Genomic DNA, 18,649 nt, shown 5'->3' on the forward strand with positions numbered 1-18,649 from the left:
AGAATGATAAATCTGCTGACTCTGTGAGAGTTCTAAAAGTAAAACCCCTACACCCAAAGTGTTTTTTATCAAAAGTTTTAAAATTTGTTACCACTCTGATCTTTTGTTGTCATAATTTGGGCAAGTCTTGAGAAAGTGCAGGTCTAAATCTTCAGAAGTGTTAGTTGCTAATAATAGGAGTGGTAGACTATGAAAATGCAGGATCCAACTCAAAGTATCGTTACAGAGTTTTGTTTTCCTCTGATGAAGTTTGGTACCTGTGCATGCAATTATAAAGAATAATATATTGTGTTTTTATTTTTAGGGTAATTCTGGCACACCAGGTTCCTTGGGAGATCCAGGTGACCAAGGGCCATCAGGACCTCAGGTATTTTTTTTAAAATAAAATCTTTATTTTAAAAAAAAAAATCACCCTTAAATTGCTCTTAAAATTACTATTAGGTTAATGAATATCTAATAGTGTTTCACATGGTAAACTATGTTTAATCAGCCTGGCAGTTGCACAGAGTTTAGTCTTGCCTATGGATGCGTGTGCTCAGAAGCACCTGCTGCTGGAAATGGAACTGCAACAATACAATGCTAGCCAGAATTTCTTCCACAGGATTTGGTATTTTCTTTAGGCTGTGTGCATATCTAATTAAAAGAACAGAGAATAGTGAAAAGATCTCCTGAATGCCAATGCCTTTTTTTTTTTTAATTTAAAAAGAAATTCCATTTAAAATTAAACTTAAAGTTACAGGCACTTATTTAAAGCTTAAATTGACTATAACCTGTTAGTCCATAACACAAGTAGATGTGTTGATGTACCTTCCAGTGTCTGTGTTCTGCATTTTATACAACAAAATGTTATATTCTCTATCTAAGCAGGTGAAAGGATTGTGGATTTCAATAGGATTTAGGACTAACCCTTTAAGTAGTTAGGAAAATCCCTGTATGTGACTGTCTTTATCCTGTGGAAATTCTGAAAATTATCTCCATTGTGACCAGAAACAATCCCTACTGTTAATGATTTTCTTCTTAAACTTTCTTAAGCTTACTCTTTCAATTTAAGTGTGGAACATTGTTAGTAATATTGTCTTTACCTGTATAAAATGGCCCACAGGATGTGTGCAACTTAGCAAACTTTTTTTCCTTTCTCATTGCACTGTGTTGTTTAATGAATGTACCTGTCCCAATTTATTCTATGATGCTGGGCACAAGAATGGTTAAGAGTGCCAGCTGGAGCACATTTCCCTCTCTGCTGCTTGGCTGCTCACAAAATTTACAGATAGATCTTGTGATCTACAGCTGTAGGCCTTGCCAGTCCATGGTCCAAGAAGTCTTCAGAGGTACTTCAAGTTCAAGATCTCCTCTTCAAGTGAGAGCAGAGCTTGGGATATATGGGCTTGGTGGGGTTATTGCTGTAGCAGTGCATCAGTGAAATGAGAAAGTGGGAGCCCTGTAAGGAGTGGAAGAGAAAGGAATGCAGGAAGAGGTACAAGTAGTAGACAGGGCCAGCCAAAACAAGCTTGTTTTTGCCAGCCTTGGTGATTTGATCATCAGTATGTCTCAGGTCTGCACAGCTCAGTCACCACCACTGAGTTGCTGTCAGTAGCATTCTTTAGGACCCAGGCAATTCACAATTAACTCTTGCTGAACAGTACTAAGGAAGAAGATGGACCTACTGGGAAACATAAAAAGAAAAAGGCATAGAATGACATTGATGATGCTGGCAGCAAGACAGCAGAGGAGGTGAAGAAGGTAACTGAGGCAGGTGGAGGAATAGAAAGTTAATTGAAAGGGAAAAGAACGAATATGGAGACAGGGCTATAATTTGGAGGTGTAAGGAAGTATATAACTTTGGTAAACTGTAGTGCTATGGTAGAGAGAGGGTGAGATAAAGAAGTGGCATGTGAAGTTCAAATATTTCTGCTGTATCTCACTGCAGCTCCATGGGAGTAAGGGCAATTTTTCAGTAGAATTCTTATGCATCTGAAATGGACACATGATGAATATTCAAGCTCCCTTGAAAAATAGTTATTTTACCTGTATTTCATTCCTGTTATGAAGATTAAACTATACTTTTATTTTGAAAAAACATGCTTGGAGTGCTGTCATTTTTCCACAGCTCCCAAGGGGAAAGTTGCAGAGTAGGCAAAGGTGTCATGATGTGTGTATGGTATGCAGGGTCTTTCAAGATAGAACTGTGAGGATTGTAATGTGCAAGAGGAGAGGGAAAGCTTGTCACATACTGGATGTTGGAAAATATGTGAAGTCCAAATAACAGAACCATAGCACAGAAACTGCTGTTTTTAAAGGAACCCAATTCTGAATTATACTGCTTCTTAAGGGCGACAAGTATTGAACATTTAAAAACCATTAAGGAAAATGGACTGAGAAATAAATCTGACATGTAGCCTGCAGCTCTGAGCAGGTCCATAGAAATCTATGCTGGGAACTGCTGTGTCCTCTCAAATTCATACATGATTGCTGGGAAACACTGTCTGCATTTTCTTTGGGCTACAGAGTAATACATGGAAATATATTATCAGGGTCTGATTTTTTGGACCTGTGTTTAATTTGTTTCAGGGTGCCAAGGGACCAGTGGGCCCCATTTTAATGGAAGTAAGTAATCATCTTACAGCTGACTATACTGCAAGGAATTATTTGTTTGGTTTCTGTTGATAACTGCTGACAGCAATGAGCACTTATGCATGTGGATTAACACCATGTCCAAACTTTTACAAACTGTTGGACAATTAATATTAATTTTTCTGTTTCTTCACTCATATCAGTTTACACAGCAGCTCATGTTAGAGTTACTATTTCCCTTCTGGTAAAGGAGGGCCTTTCTTCAGCAACAGTTATTTTCACTGGGAGTAGAAGTGCAGGATTTTTTCAGAATCCTAATCCTATGTAAAATGAAGACTTCTGAGTAAAGACTTCATTAATCCTTGCATGGATGACTACCTTCAGCCAGTACTATTGCAGGTGTGTTCTTTGTCCAGAGGACATTTCTCCTCCTTCATGGACTTCTCACTTCCTATGTGAGTCACTATTGGAATGCCCATTGTTTATGGAAGTGCCATTGACTGATGACATCTTAGATAAGTTTTTTACACAAAATAAAGAATGGATGGCACTCATTCATAAATAATTTAATGATTGCTTTAATGCTTCAGAACATCATTAAATGTCAACAGAGCATGTCTAAAAAAATGTGCCTAGTTTCTGCGGTAAGGGGAGGGAATCCCTGTACTATCTGTTATGAAAAGGGACTGGACTCTGTGATTCTGGATTTATTGTAATGAGAGTTATTTTAGGAGCTGGGATACAACCTTCAGCTCAAACCAACAGTAAGATTCCCAGTCTGGGGTGGTCTGGGATTTGCCATTAATTCCTTTTCTTTTATTTTGAACCTGCAGACTTGTGAACTTGTGAATTTTACCAGAAAAAACTGCCGTAAGTGGGGAACATCTTTTACCTCTGATTTCACCTAATTACCCTTCCTAAATGGAATAGCCTTCATTGGAAACCCTATAAACTGGTAGTTTCTATCTGGGTTCAGTTTGACTGGTAGTTGTTAATTGTGCGGGGGTTTCAGCAGGTGTATGAAGCAGACTTACGCTTTTTGCTCATTTTTCCTATCTGTTTATTACAAAAATTATAACAAATATCTCTTCCTTATTAAAGATTAAACAAATCTTTGGCATTGTGCCAACACCCTTTGGGGCACTCTCTAAGAAAAGACAGTATTTGTGTATCAGCTGTCCCCCAGTTTAGGTGCATTCATTCTCAGATACATGTGCTCAGCAGAACCCAGGATAATTTTTTTAATTCTTATAAAATTAAAAATAAAAAATGCAGTAAAAAAAATTACAGCACTAAAAAATAGTGCAGTAAAATTGCACTATTTTGACTATTTGATTGTAAAAGAGGAATGTGGTCTTGCACTGACAGACTCTGTCAGTTGTCTGAACTTTGTCCAGGCTCTTCATTGAAAGCTAGTGAATAAGTCACTATTTAATACATATGAGTCCACAATAATTTAATTGCTCTCCCTCTCTTTCTTCCAGCATGCTCACCAGGTAAGCCCATCTGGTCTCTGAATATTCATTCTTTTATAGATTTGAAGAAGAAACTATCAATGTTTGAGTTGTGGAAAGGTTCTCACATAACTTTCCTGCTTTGTTATATAGACACATGCCCAGCTTATCCAACTGAAGTGGTTTTTGCCTTGGATATGTCTGACGATGTTACACCAGCTGCCTTTGAAAGAATGAGGAACATTGTTATGTTATTGCTGAAGACCATTAAGATCAGTGAAAGCAATTGCCCAACAGGCGCTCGTGTATCTGTTGTTTCTTTCAATACCAACATGCATTACCTCATCCGGTTCTCTGAATTCCAAAAAAACAACTTGCTGCTACAAGCAGTCCAGAGAATCCCGCTAGAGAGATCCAGTGGAAAACGAAATATTGGAGTGGCCATGAGATTTGTTGCAAGAAATGTCTTCAAACGTGTTCGTCAGGGCATCCTCACAAGAAAAGTTGCCATATTTTTTGCCAACGGTCCATCACAGGATGATGTTGCCATCAGCACAGCTGTGCTTGAGTTGAGTGCCTTGGATATCACTCCAGTGGTTATTGCCTTCAGTGAGGTGCCGAATATCAGACGTGCCTTCTCTGTAAGTAGACAGCTTATTGAAAACTGAGTCAGCCACCCACTTGCTGAGTATGTGCTAGGATTTGAGGGAATCCTGTTCTCAAACCTAAGTTCTACAGGAACTGTCCAATCTCTTATTAGAAAGGGGTACATTAAAAGTTACTACTTTAAAAAAGAAACAGTGAGTCACTTGACCATCTGACCTTTTTCTAAACATGAATTATTTAATGAACAAGAATTATTAATATCTTGTGCTTTTAGGGAAAATCAGAGAATTTCCATAATGTTCTGTTAATTTCACTTATTTACCTATGCCATTATACTACTGAAGTTGTGACAAGTAATAAAAATTTAACTTACAAACTCTAGCCCTAGTCTCTAGAAAAATTAGTAGAAGGCTTCAAGCACACTAGTTTTTTTCAAAAAACCATTGAATTAGCAAAGCCCCTTTTGATATCTTTATTGCCTCTTGTACAGAAGAAAATTATGAAATTTTGTTTTAAAATATGACTTCACCTAAAAGATAGTAAACAAAAATAAGTCCACTTTACAAGGTACAAAAGGAAAGCAATTATATATTTATTTAAGGTGTCCCAATATAGATTGCATGTTCTCTGTCTTTTCAATTTGTTTTAACATAATCTGTGCTGTTTTAGCTTTTTTGAAATAAAATTCATTCCAACTGCTTTTTCCTCAAAATTGTCCTTCTAAAAGGAAATATATTCACTTGTACATGATAAAAAGTGCAAAACTTGGAGTCTGAATTCTGATCTAGCAACATCTAAGTCAGTCCTTTATTATTTATACTATATTTATTCTCATGCAGCCTCATATTTATTAGTTGATTCATGTATTTTTCTGGCTAAATGATAATTTAGCAGAATGAAAAATTTTGGCTGACCTATGAGAAAGAAACTTATGGTTTATTGCCTGTGTTGTTCCACGGGATAAACAGGAGAAATAATCAGTATTTCCTTTACTTAGTATAAGCAGATTACAACTCTGAGTGCATGTGATGACATCTTGTGACTGTACATAAATCAGTCTTCAGAATAGAAGAGTTTAAAAGAGCTGCTTAGCAGGGAAAAGCAAAAAATTCACTGCCCAGCACTGCTTTAAGTTTACAGTGATGGCAAGGGAACCAACCTCACCACCACCCCGAAGTAAATACTGGGGCAGTGTACTACTTCCCTTTTCCTTTCAGATGGACTTCTGCACCTGCAGTTGAGAGATGGTGTAAATCTTTATGTACCTACAAGTCTGTAGCCACAGATATTTACTGGCTTTACTTTGCTTTAGGAGCTTCAGTTTAGAGACCACATACAGTCACGGTCAATTCTAATTTCTTTGAAGAATTCTATCTGTAACATTCTATACAGATGTTAATCAGAAATTAATTGCGGGGTCTATAATACATGAAGCCAAAGTTTAATGCAAAGAAGTAATTATTTCTTTGCTTACCATTACAGCTTGTTAATTTCCTGTAATACTGTGATATTTTAGAGCCATTTGTATCTCAGTCTACAAGGAAATGCTTTTTCATTGAATCACATCTTGATAGGGTTGGTGGTGATCAGTGAAACTGTTGGAGCATCTTCAATGTTCCTCAAGCATTTCCATGGTCAAATCTTCCATTGTGAAAGATTGTCTTTCTTCAGATGATCTCAGGAAACACATAGGTCGCTCTCATGCTAGAACTTTTTAAAGCTAGAATTTTCCCTCCAAGAAATCATCTTCACTCTTTGTCCCAGAAAAAGCTGAGCTATCCTGCCCTTTTCTCTGTAGAAAAATAGTACCCTATTAGGAAAAGAAAAAAGTGATAATCCTTCCCTGGCAAAAAAAAAAAAAAAAAAAAAAAAAAAAAAAAAGAAAAAAAAAAAAAGAGAGAGTCTTCATTTGCTTGTCTTGCTTGTCTTCTTAATGTTGCTTTGGGGTCTGCTTTAAAACACAGATTGATGACACAAGAAGATTTCAGTTATTTGTTTGGGAAAGGCAACAAGATGAAAATTTGGAGGTCATCACATATTGTACACTGTGTTTTGGTAAGGCATTTTACAAATTGCATCTGTTGTGTTGGTCTATACCATTTCAATAACAAATTATGTAGCTTTGTTTTTTTATTTATTTTTTTTTTTTTTTGCAATGTAGTAGTAGTTTTTGCAATGTGTAGTGTTCTTAAATATAAAAGAGAAATATTAATGAACAATGCATTGGTCAGACTCCTACTGCCAGAAATGGTTCTACAAGGAGTTTGCAGAGATGTATTAAGAACTGTATGGCTGGTTGCATGGAGCAACTCAGCCCAGCTCTGCAGCCAATAGGGATGTCGGAGTGCTCCCATTCCAGGATGGCTAAAAGGCAGTGCTGTTACTATTTCTTATAATTTCCAAGAGAAACTTCATTCCTTTACAGAGGAAACTTTATTCCTTTTTCTGTCTCTGACATTCCAGCCAGTTGAACCCATCTGCAACTGGGCCTTCTTGTCCTCTGTGACAGATCATTTTGTGGTTACAGAATATCACTGCTGAGAAGTTATAATTTTAAATTCTTCTTCAGTGGATGGTAGGAAATAGAATTTCAAAATCAAAAAAAAGCAGTTTAATTAATTTCTGTTTCAGCCATGTGAAATGAATTTTTGTGTTTAGTATTTCCTTTTTAAAAGAAATGCACTTAAAATAGCAATATGATTTTGGGAAAGCAGGCTCATTTGCTGGAAGTTCTATGCTGTGAGAGGGGGAGAAGCTACTAAATTATAATATGCCAAAATGTTGAACAATGATCTGAGATGAAAAAATAGAGTTTGATTCTGTGTCCTTTACAATGTTCAGATTTCAACAGTAGAAAGTTTCTCCAGGGAACTGTTATCTATAAAATTTTACCTTATGAATGTTCTTCTGCTCTCATGCATGAATAATTTCCCCTGGTATCTCAAAACCTTCTACAGCAAAATTAATCTGTTTTTCCTTACTAGAACAAAAATATTTCAAGCTCCTGTTACAAATGGAAGTAGGGGTTTTGAAGTCCTTGCCTTTTGCCCAGGCAGCAGACAATAGCTTTATTGAGGCAGCCAGCATCCCAAAACTCATTCTCATTCACAAGCCATTTAATAATGGCTGATTCCATCTATTATAGAATTAATTATTTTTTTAATAGACAAAAAACTAACAGACATAGGACTTATACTACACAGGAATAAAGACAAAAAGAGAAACTACAAGTAGATATATACAGCTTGAGGTAAAGGGTACCTATTAACATTACAGCTAATGAAGAAATAATGTAACTTAGAGTTCAATGTATTTTACCATCCAATTGTTGGTGGGACACACACACATCGAGACCCTTTCCCTCAACCCCCAGGGAAGTAACCACAGAATCTGCATCTAGGCTCTAGGGAGAGGTTTCCCACAGTTTCAGGGTGTGTATGTAGAAGGCTTCTGCCTCTGTGATAACTCTGTGTCTTTTACAGTTTGTAAAACAGTGCCTTTCAGTCACTAATATTTCTTTTCTCTCTTCTTACATCTGCTCCCCAGACTAAGATGTTGATTCTTAGCTGAGGTCTGAGCCCTTTTGGAACAAGAGCTAACTCCTTGCTGGGCCTTTCAGCCCCTAGGTTATCTCTTTATGGCCCAACTCTCTGTGGTAGAGAGAAAGGGGTGTAGAAGTCCTGTCACTGCTCCCAAATTCATTAGAGGGTTTCTTATCTTGTTTGTTTGTTTTGTTTGTTTTGTTTGTTGTTGTTTGGTTGGTTGGGGGTTGTTTGTTTTGCTTTTTTTAGATCAAAGTTTAGGCATGCATGCAGGATCACAGCTCACCATGGTCTTCACCAGGGGCTGCAGGGAAATTTCTGCTCCAGTACTTGAAGCACCTCCTCTCCACCTTCTCCACTAACCTTAGTGTCTGCATAGTTGTTTCTCTGACATATTTTCACTCTGCTTTTCTATGGCCACCATTAAATCTGCACAATAACATTTTTTTCTTCTTAAATATGTTATCACAGAGACATGTCCACCATTTCTAATTGACTTGACCAGTAGCATGTCTCTCTTGGAGCTAGCTGGCATTGGCTCTGCTGGACATGGAGGAATCTTCCCTTAGCTTTTTACAGAGGCCAGCCCTGTAGTGCCCCCCACTACCAAAACCTAGCCATACAAACCTAATGCAGACCTACAGAACTGTGTGAAATTTTTATAAATCATTGCTTTTTTTGTATTGTTAAATAGTTCACTGCCTACTGGCTCTTCCTGTCTAGATAAATGCAATCCAAGAACCAACTGTGAGGTGCCTTTTTCTCCCCTGGTTCAGATGGATATGGATATAACTTACATCATGGACAGCTCTCACAGCATTAGCAGTGAAGCATTTCAGAGAGCCAAAGACTTTGTGAGCAACATGGTCGATCAGTTTGTTGTTTCCTCACAGCCAAATGAATCATATGGAGGCATCAGAGTGGCACTGGTGCAGCAGGCTCCTAGAGGCTTCCTGCCTGACAGAAACCAAACACCTGTGGCCTTGGAGTTTGACCTAGTCACATACAGCAATAAAGATTTGATGAAGAAACACATCCAAGAGTCTGTTCACCAGCTGGAAGGGCCATCAGCCATTGCTTCTGCTCTACAGTGGACAGTTGAAAACGTATTCTTTAAAGCCCCCAGACAAAGAAAACACAGGGTCATATTTACAATAATCGGAAGCAAAACAAGCACATGGGACAGAGAAAGGCTGAGAGAGATTTCACTCGGAGCCAAGTGCCAAGGATTCACCTTATTCACTCTTGCACTTGGCAGCGATGTGAGTGACAATCAGCTGATGGAGCTGTCAAGCTCCCCCACAGATCAGCACTCACTGACACTGAGCAGGTTTTCCACACCAGAGATGGTGTATGCTCAGAGGTTTAGCCGGGCATTCCTGAATCTTCTACAACGTAAGTATCACACAGCAGCATTTGCTTCACTTATGGAAAGAAAGACGAGTGCTTTGTAGAAAAAGGTAGTCAGTATATTTGTGCTCTCATTCAGTTCCTGGTCATAACTTTGCTGCTAATCTTTCATGATTAGTTTACCTCAGATGCTGGACATTAATAAAAGTGCCAGTAATGACGGAACAGCATTCTATTCTAAAGTAGTCTTTTTCCCTTAAGTTTTTATTTAATATGTGGCTTTGTGTTTGTGTTTTTTGTGCTTTCACTAAAGACAGACCATTCTTCAGCTAAGAGCACACTGTCATTTTCCTGATTTTGGCCCACATTTCTCCTCAGACCATTTGCAAGTCCAGACCTACTGAGCTGTTTATGCCTGTTTAGGCTTTGGGACAGGTACAAGATAAATATTTTGCACATTTGCATTTGACCTTAACATCTCCATAGAGCAGAGAGAGGACTTACTTTTCAAGACACATTAATGCATATTAGCACATCTTAGATGCTTTGACATGGAAACAAGAGAATATCAAAAAAGAAATTGCTACTTATTTAAAATCCTCATCAGAATCATATACTTGGAGATGTCACAGTTTCTATAGAAGGACAAATAGCGTATTAAAGAGCAAGAAAAAGTACAGAAGATTGGTTCAGGAGTAATTCTTATCTATCTGATCTCTATAACAATTTTCATTTTTCTGGGCATAATGTCAGTCACTCTGGATATAGTGCGTTACTTATTGAAAGATGGAAACTCCAGTACACAAAAACAACCATGTAGTGGTTTTTATTAACCCTACTTACAAGAACTTTAAAACTCACGCCTGCTACCTGTGCTTTCCCACAGAAGAAATGAACAGTTATCCTTCACCTGAACTTCAAGAAGAGTGTGAAAACTTAGATTGGGGAGACATACAGCAGGAAGCATCCATAACTGAGAGGTTGGAAATCACCTATTTAACTTTTTGAGTGCATACCTCTGAATGCAAGATTTATCCCTTTGGTTAGTTGTTACATTCAAAGTAGTTATAACAGAAATGGGATTGGGGTCAAACGTTTTTTTAATGTTTTTCAGAAGGAATTAACCAGATGCATTTTCTAAGGTCATATTGGTGCTTAAATATTTTTCCCCTCCTCTCCTTGGAAGGATACCTTTTCCTGGAATGGCTGAAAGTGGTTCCAGTCAAGTTTTAGAAGACATGGAAAAAAATGAAAGTAAAGTCATGAAGAGTATGAAAGAGAATGCCAAAGAACCTGTATACACATTGCCAGAAATGAGAGACGATTATGAGGAGAATGAATATTTCACAGAGGAAAATGCTGAAAGGGAAAAGCTTCAAGAATGTGGAAAAGCTCAAGAGAAGAACAAGAAAAATTTAGAGACAACAGCAGAAACTAGAGGTGCCTGTAATGAATATGGTATGATTCTAGAATATGAAAGTCTTTTTTAATTCAGTGAAAGACTAAACTCTGAAGGACTCAATTGAATATTTCTACAAGATTAATAATTTCCAATTACATTTTTCCAAAGCTTTTAGTCATCATATGCTAGTATTTAGTCCAAACCTATATAGTAATTAAAAACTGAACTACATGTGTCATTATAAATTCAGTTTTGATTTATAACTTTTTAAAATAATATCATATAAAGTTCTAATCCCTCCTACTAAAATAGTTAATCATTTTAAAATCCCCAAGTTGCTCTGTAATTAGTGAGTTACTCCTGCTGCTAATTTAGCTCAACATGGAGGAACTAATTATATCTCTGCTACAGTCTGTTCCTTTAGGAAGAACAGGATCCATCAGCAGAGGTATCAAAATATATATTCTTCATGTTTTAAGTATGCTTCCTAATGTTACATTTTTCATTGCAGATTTGCCATTAGATATAGGTGTGGGAAGCTGATTGTGAGATTATTTGGCACCAATGTTCTTGTAAGAGTATTGAGTGAATTTATTGTTTAAATTACAATTAGAGAGAATTTATGTGAAAATAAATGAGAAGGTGTCTGCATAGATCTGGTTGTGGTAGTTAATTTCTACAGATGTTATCCTTTTGTTTTTCATCCTTCTCCACTCAAGAATGGTTCTGGAATTGTAGCCTCATTCTGGATGAGAAAAGATCAGTAACAGAAGATATGTTACTGTTTACACTTTACTTAAAAAAAAAAAAAATTCCTTTAAGGAAGTAGTCATGGTCACTGCACTTAAGTAAGAAACTACCTAAGCCATTTATGAGAGCTATATGAACTGCATTCCCCAGTCCTGTATTGTAATTAGTGACCCAACAGTTTACTTCTAAGAACATGTAGCCCAGTTCCAGAACTGCTTTTTGAGAGATGTACTTTGTGCTCATCTCTTGCTTGAGAATTTTGCTTTTCAGTTGATTAGGAGAAGGTTATGTGATTTTGAATCTTTAAGTTGTATTATTATATTTCTTTATTTCTCAGTTCTTCCTCTGTAATATTGTACTGACACCAAAGTCTAGAGCTGCCTTTCTGTCTTTTTTTGAGTAAGTCTGAATTTACATTGGTGAAAGATCATTAGGTCTTTTCTTACCAAATACCAGATTGCTACTGAGTATGCTTCTCTCACCTACTTTGCTAATCTATGCAATTTAAATCTGTAATACTCTTAGATTTGACTAAGAGACTACCATGGATAGTTTAACAACCTATGTATACTAATTTATGAAATTTTACTGATGGCTATCAGTATAAGAAGTTGGAATAGAGGGGAATTATTAAAGAGTTTATTCTCCTAGTTTCTATGGACCAGGTATAGTTATTTTACAATCATTAATTTTTTTTTTTTTTTGTTAGAAAAAGAAACACCTTTTAGCAGTCCTTTTGTTTATGGCAATGAAAAATCTAGTTTCAGATATTCTGGGCAAAACAATCATAAAAAATTGGTTTTCACACTGGCACTGTGGAGTTATAGATGAATATAGTGAATCTGTATAAGACCTTGAACACTGGCTACTCTTTTTGTCTGACATTTTGCACTGAATGTTATTATCCCCTGAATTTACAATGCTGAGAATGGTGGATTTTTCTTTCATTAAATCTGTCTCTTATTTCCCTTTTCCAGATGCATGTGACCTTGCTCAAGATAGTGGAGAATGTCATAATTACGTTTTGAAGTGGTACTACGACAAAGAGCAGAAAAGGTGTGGTCAGTTCTGGTATGGGGGCTGTGGAGGCAATAAAAATAGATTTGAAACACAAGAAGAATGTGGATTCTTGTGTATAGAGTCCTCCTAGTGCAGAGACACTTAAATTACTTTAACTCTTCAGTTAGACTATCAGGTTGATGTGGAAAAGGCATTCAAAGAGGAAGCTTTACATACCCACTCGGCTCCCATGTTTCAGTTGAAAGAAATATTGATTATAAAGTTTTTAACTAGTAATGTAATTATGAAAATAAAACTTAGGCTATTTCTCCATTGATCTAACATGTTGAGTATTGAGAAACTCTTGTTAGCCAAGGGTGCACTGTTTAAAAGGCATAAAAGTATTGAAACCTGGCTTTCTTCCATAAATACCAAAGTGTGCACTTTCTGAATATACTGCATAAAACAAAGCAATGCCTCAGAGATTTACATGAAATAATATCAGATGCAAGACACTGACATCAAAATGTTTTGATGTGTTTTACATTTATCCTGCTTATAGAAAATACCGGAAAGCATTTAGATCTCAAATGACAGAATTCATAGAACTTAATTCACTTAAAGGATTTAAAAGATTTATTACCATAGCATCATTCTTGGCTTCTTTTTTTTCTTTTTTTTTTTTTTTATGAATAATCCAACATGTGAATAAAATTAATCATTCTCAAATTATTTATTTATGCTGTTAATTCTTGAAGCAGGTGTAAGTGTATTCTCATGGTGTGGCTTCCCACTGGTAAATAAGCATTGGTCCCCTGTCTTTGTTACCATATATTAGACAAGTGCTTTTATTTTAGAACTTAGATTTTTATGGTTGCTCTTGAGTGAAAGAAAAAATCCTGAAGACATCTGATTGAAGATAGTAAATGCAGTGCCCTGCAGAAGGATAGGACTTAGCTGAGCTTTCGTACTCTGATGACTTACCCAAATTCTGTTGTTTCCCATTTTATGGCTGCAGAAGTCACAGTGCATTTAACTTTGTCACCATAGGCTGTTCTGCAGAGGTGGCTGTACTTACCTGGCGTTTTGTTCTTTTCTGGATTCACTTACAAGATACAAGAATAGATCTAGCAGCATCTTTCTATATGCTCCCTTGAAAATAAAAGAAAGAAGATTAAGCTGGAAAAAAGCTGTAAAAATGATGCAGCAAATGCTTCTTACTAAAGAAATAAAGTGGAATAATTACATATATTCCATACATGAAAATGGATGCCACTGGATATAAAACAATATGTGCCAGCTTTCCTTAAATAAAATACAGAATTTCCCTTTGAAAATATAGGCTTTGCTCTTATTCAGAGGAATCACATGCACAACAGTGAGCCCTTCCTAGCAGAATGGAAGGGCTAGTTGTACTACTAACTTTATGGAAAGAAGTTGTTGTCTACTTGTAGAAGAAATCAGCGGGGAATTTTATGAGTGAAGTCATTCTGGTGCCACTGCTCAGTGCCACTGGACCAGACACGCTGAATTTTCATATGAGCTGCAGTCAAAGGCAGCCAAGTGCTGTGCCACAATTGACACTGCCAATGCCTTTTCCTCAGCTCCTTTGCTGGCAGAGTGCAGGGCACACTTTGCTTCCACTTAGAGGGATCATTGTACACCTGAAATCAACTCCCCCAGGGGTGGTTACTGAGCCCTACTGCTATGGACTGATCCAGACTGCAGTGGAAAAGGGTGAAGCTCCAGAAAACCTACAGTACATTGACGATACCATCGTGTAGGGCAATACGGCAAAAAGGGTTTTTGAGAAAGGGAAGAAAATAGTCAAAATCCTTTTGAAAGCCAGTTTTGCAGTAAAACAAAATAGAGTGAATGGACCTCCACAGGAGATCCAGATTTTTAGATGCTTCTCCTAGCATCCTGAATACTCATGTTGGATAGGATGTTCCTCTGCACATCATGCAACTAATCCTACATAGAGTAAGTGGGTCACACTGATCACATAATGAGTTTGAATGAGAAATCCCGGTCATTCAGGAATCTTGGAAGTGATCATGAGCTGGCCAGAAGGCAAAGATTTTGGAATGTCACCTGAGGAGAATGTTGCACATGCTGATAATGCCCCACTATATAATAAATCAGCAGAATGCGAGAAGCGCTATGCCTTGTTTACTGCTGGATCCTGCCATCATGTGGGAAAGCATCAGATATGGAAAGCCTCTGTATGGAGTCCCCTACTACAAGCCACAGAAACTACTAAAGGAGAAGGTGAATTGAGTCAATTTGCAGAGGTCAAAGCCATCAAGCTGGCTTTAGATGCTGTTAAATAGGAAAAGTAGTCAACACTTTACAATGATTTCTGGATGCTAGCAAGTGCCCTGTGGGCCTGGCTGCAGCAATGGAAGCAGGATAACTGGCACCATAGGGCTAAGCCCATTAGGGCTGCCACAATGCACAATGTGCTAAAATATTGCTGCCTCTGTGGATAATCTGACTGTGCAGGTATGTCATGTAGATGCTCATGTTCTGCAAGAGTCAGGCACTGAAGTATATAAGAATAACCAGCAGTTGCCAAGACTCAAGTGGCTCAGGTGGATTTGAATTGGCAGTATAATGTGAATTATTACTATCTCAGTGGGTCCATGACACCTCGAAACATTAAGGAAGAGATGCAGCATATAGGTGGGCTCATGACTGAGGAGTGGACTTAGTCATAGACATTATCCATGGATGTGAAAAATGCACTGCAATTAAGCAAGTCAGGCTGTTGAAACCTCTTTGGTACAGAGGACAATGACTGAAATGTAAGTATGAGGATGTCTGGCAGATTGACTGTATCACACTCCCAAACCTGTGATGGCAAGAGCCATGTGCTTAACATGCTGGCAGCAACTACTAGTTGGCTGGAAACATACCCCATGCTCCATACCACTGCCCATCCTGGGCCTTGAAAAGCAAGTCTTATGGGACAGAGTACTCCAGAAAGAAATGAATAATTGGAATTAATTTCCTAAACAATCTAGTAGACATTTGGGCCAAAGAACATGGCATTTGAGTGGGTGTATCACGTTCCAAATCATGCTAAATTTATTGCAGTATCACCTACAGATCCCACCTGAGACCCAGCCTTTATTGTATTATAGTGTGTACAAACAGCTTCTGCAATCTAAAAAGCAGAGAATCCACAGAAATGGGGTTGGTGGTGTGCAGCCACAGAAGACCGACCCAATGTGGGTACGTAATATGTAACATCTTCCTGTAGCAGAGGGCAGGGAGTAAAGCACTATACCAAACACAGGGCTGGCTGCTTGAACCATTGCACCCAGCCTCCTCTCTGTTTGCATGGCAGCTTGCCTTTGTGCTGTATGCACTCCTAAGTAAAAGTTTAGGGGTGACTGTACACATGCCAATGGTGGCTGCAGATTGTCTGACACACAAGCAAAATACAGCTGAGAACATACGTTAGACAAGGGAGAGAGATACTTTAATGGCTCTGAAAGCAGTTCAGTAATTGTTTATTTTGAGATCTGACTCATTGTGTTTAACTTTAGTTATAGCAGTACAATGAGGAAGTGTCATTTATCATAATTACGTGTTCACCCTCAGGAGAGAGACATGGAACTTCACTGTTATCTGCTGGATTCACAGAATATTTGGGATTAAATAGGAGAGATCAGGTTCCCCTTCTCTTGCCACCAGGCTTTGCTGTTTAAATGTCAATTTCAGCAAAGCTTCCTCATACAAAGACTGCTGAGAGTCACTATGAACCTCTCTAATGATGGTAGTGTTATAGGTGCCTTTTGTTTGACAGCGTAACTGTGTTCCTTTCTGCAACTAGATAATAAAAGTAATTTTGGGAAATAAGAACTCTCACCTGTGAGAAAGCCTAAGACTTCTGCTAAGAAATTGTTCCAAAACAAATCTCAAAGCAGTATTGAAGTAAAAATAAGAGGAGAATGTTTGAAGGCTTAAGTCACTACTTATTGTTTTTATTTTCTCTCCCCTTCTTCCAGTCTTTTTCTTCTGTAACCAAATATCCTCCACGGTACAATATGTCTTATTTTATTCATGGCTGTAAACAGTTTTCCCCTTGAAAAGAATCCTCTAGAGTACGAACAGCTTAGAGCATGGCAGGAAATACAGCAAATGGTGGTCTCAGTGCTGTGGGGAAAAAAAAGTAGGTTTTGTAATTTCTGTCTTATTAAGCTATTATAAAATTACTTCCAGACATCAGCTGAGATCATCCTCTTCAGCCCACTGGAAATGGAACAACTTAGGTTGTAAAATAAATGGATTTATTTAGTAAATAAATAAATAAACAAATATAAACAAACAGTAACAGAGTGCACAACCCCATAATCTGTTGCTTCATTAATGCAAGATGTAAATGCTTCTCTTAATCTTTCTGAGCCCTATGAGTACAGGGTGGTGTATCATGATGACAAGGCAGGGTTACTGAAGGGACACTCTATACACCCTTTTTAACTCAAATGAATTCAGTGCCATTGAACAAAAAGCCTTAATTTATCTCATATGCAAAGCTCTGATTGTGTTGCTTGCTTAATTATATTGATGCAGACAATGTGATTACTAAGAGATGAAAGTTCTTTCACCTATAGCTCAACTTCAGGTCACGTTAGAAGTAAAAGTCAGAGGCTGGTTCCAAAATGTTGCGTGACATGAGACTTCTGTTGACAGCTGGGCTGGGCACAGAACAGGGAGACTCAAAGTGCTTTGAGTTCCCCCTGATGCTGTTGGGAATACAAGCAGCAAGGAAGTCCTGGCTGTCCCCACAGCCACCAACTTGAGGTCTTTGTTGATGCCACTTGAGAGTGCAGAGTGCAGGCACACAACTGCTTCTGCAATGCAGATCTGCTGACAACATAGGTGCTTCCCAGGTAGCTGCTAGCAGAAATGAGTCAGCTCAGCATCTTTGGACATCTGGCATTTTAGCTGGATAGTTAGGAAGGTCATTACATGCCCAGGGAGATGGTGGAATCATCATCATCCTTGATGGTGCTCAAGAAATGACTGAACATGACATTTAGTGCCATGGTCTAGTTGACAAGTTGGTGAAAAGTAAAGGTTTAGACTCAATGACCTGAGAGGTCTTTTACTACCCAATCGGTTCCATGATTGCTTTAGTACAACTCCAGATGCTTGGCCAACAAAATATACTAAAGTCAAATTTACCAGTACACAAGTTACACAATAATTTTTAAATGTTACCCTAGGTTTTGTAATTTGTCTATTAGGGGCATCTAAATCAGAGTTGAGATTTCTTGACCTTACCTGAAAAATTAAGGCAATACTTGTTTCCTGCATGGAAGGGACAGGGAGGGGAAGGCAAAGCCAGAGTGACTGGAAAGATCCCAGCCACACCTTTGAGGAGAGGAGTGCTCCTTGCCTGGCATGCAGCCCAGCCTGGGGGAACTTCTGGGCTGGAGAAGGCAAAGCTCTCTGGAGCACCGTGGTGTGGGGAGAGTTCCGGGGCTACAGCCCCTGGCATTGGCACAGGTGGTGTGTGAGGTGCTGGGACTGCTCATGAGAGCCCGCCTTGGCTCTGCAAAGGGAAGGACAACTTAGAAAAGAAAAGAAAACCCAAAAGCAAATATAAAAGCTACCTAAACCAAAAACCAACCAACCAAACCAGCCAGGAAAAAACACAAACTAACTAACTAACTAACAACAACAACAAAAAAAGCCATAGAAAGCAGCAGTAAAACCCGACCAAGCCCTGGTTGAGCAGTGAACCTGAGATATGGGCACTGTTATCCCTCTCAGTGAGATTTGGTGGGCCAGGGGCAGCTTTTTGGGGGCACAAGAAGGGTGGAAGGATAAGGGCTGGAAGGGAGTGATCCCAGCCTTAGGAGAGAAGCCCTGGAGGATAGGTGGGGAGATGCTCCCCAGGGGTGCTGGGTTCTCCAACAGCTCTCCTGGTGCGATCTCTCCCCCTGCCCTGCTGCTTGTGG

General features: G+C 38.3%; 2 protein-coding genes across 2 annotated transcripts in view; both read left to right on the top strand.

Annotated features, from left to right (window-relative positions):
* LOC115493559 (uncharacterized) overlaps positions 1-2,664 on the top strand; it is a 25,316-nt gene extending 22,652 nt beyond the window's left edge. Inside the window, exons 20-21 of the mRNA XM_072924253.1 lie at positions 305-367; positions 2,569-2,664. Of these exons, the coding sequence (XP_072780354.1) occupies positions 305-367; positions 2,569-2,664 (159 nt within the window). The remainder of the gene's footprint in view (positions 1-304; positions 368-2,568) is intronic.
* LOC105758993 (collagen alpha-4(VI) chain) overlaps positions 1-14,273 on the top strand; it is a 14,341-nt gene extending 68 nt beyond the window's left edge. The window contains exons 2-8 of the mRNA XM_072925783.1: positions 305-2,604; positions 3,405-4,666; positions 6,596-6,686; positions 8,897-9,568; positions 10,410-10,503; positions 10,710-10,981; positions 12,653-14,273. Coding sequence (XP_072781884.1) covers positions 4,127-4,666; positions 6,596-6,686; positions 8,897-9,568; positions 10,410-10,503; positions 10,710-10,981; positions 12,653-12,825 — 1,842 coding nt within the window. The 5' untranslated portion in view covers positions 305-2,604; positions 3,405-4,126 and the 3' untranslated portion in view covers positions 12,826-14,273. The remainder of the gene's footprint in view (positions 1-304; positions 2,605-3,404; positions 4,667-6,595; positions 6,687-8,896; positions 9,569-10,409; positions 10,504-10,709; positions 10,982-12,652) is intronic.
* Positions 14,274-18,649: the final 4,376 nt, after the last annotated feature.

Source organism: Taeniopygia guttata, chromosome 2, assembly GCF_048771995.1.
Source record: "Taeniopygia guttata chromosome 2, bTaeGut7.mat, whole genome shotgun sequence".
In the NCBI taxonomy this organism is placed as follows: domain Eukaryota; kingdom Metazoa; phylum Chordata; class Aves; order Passeriformes; family Estrildidae; genus Taeniopygia; species Taeniopygia guttata.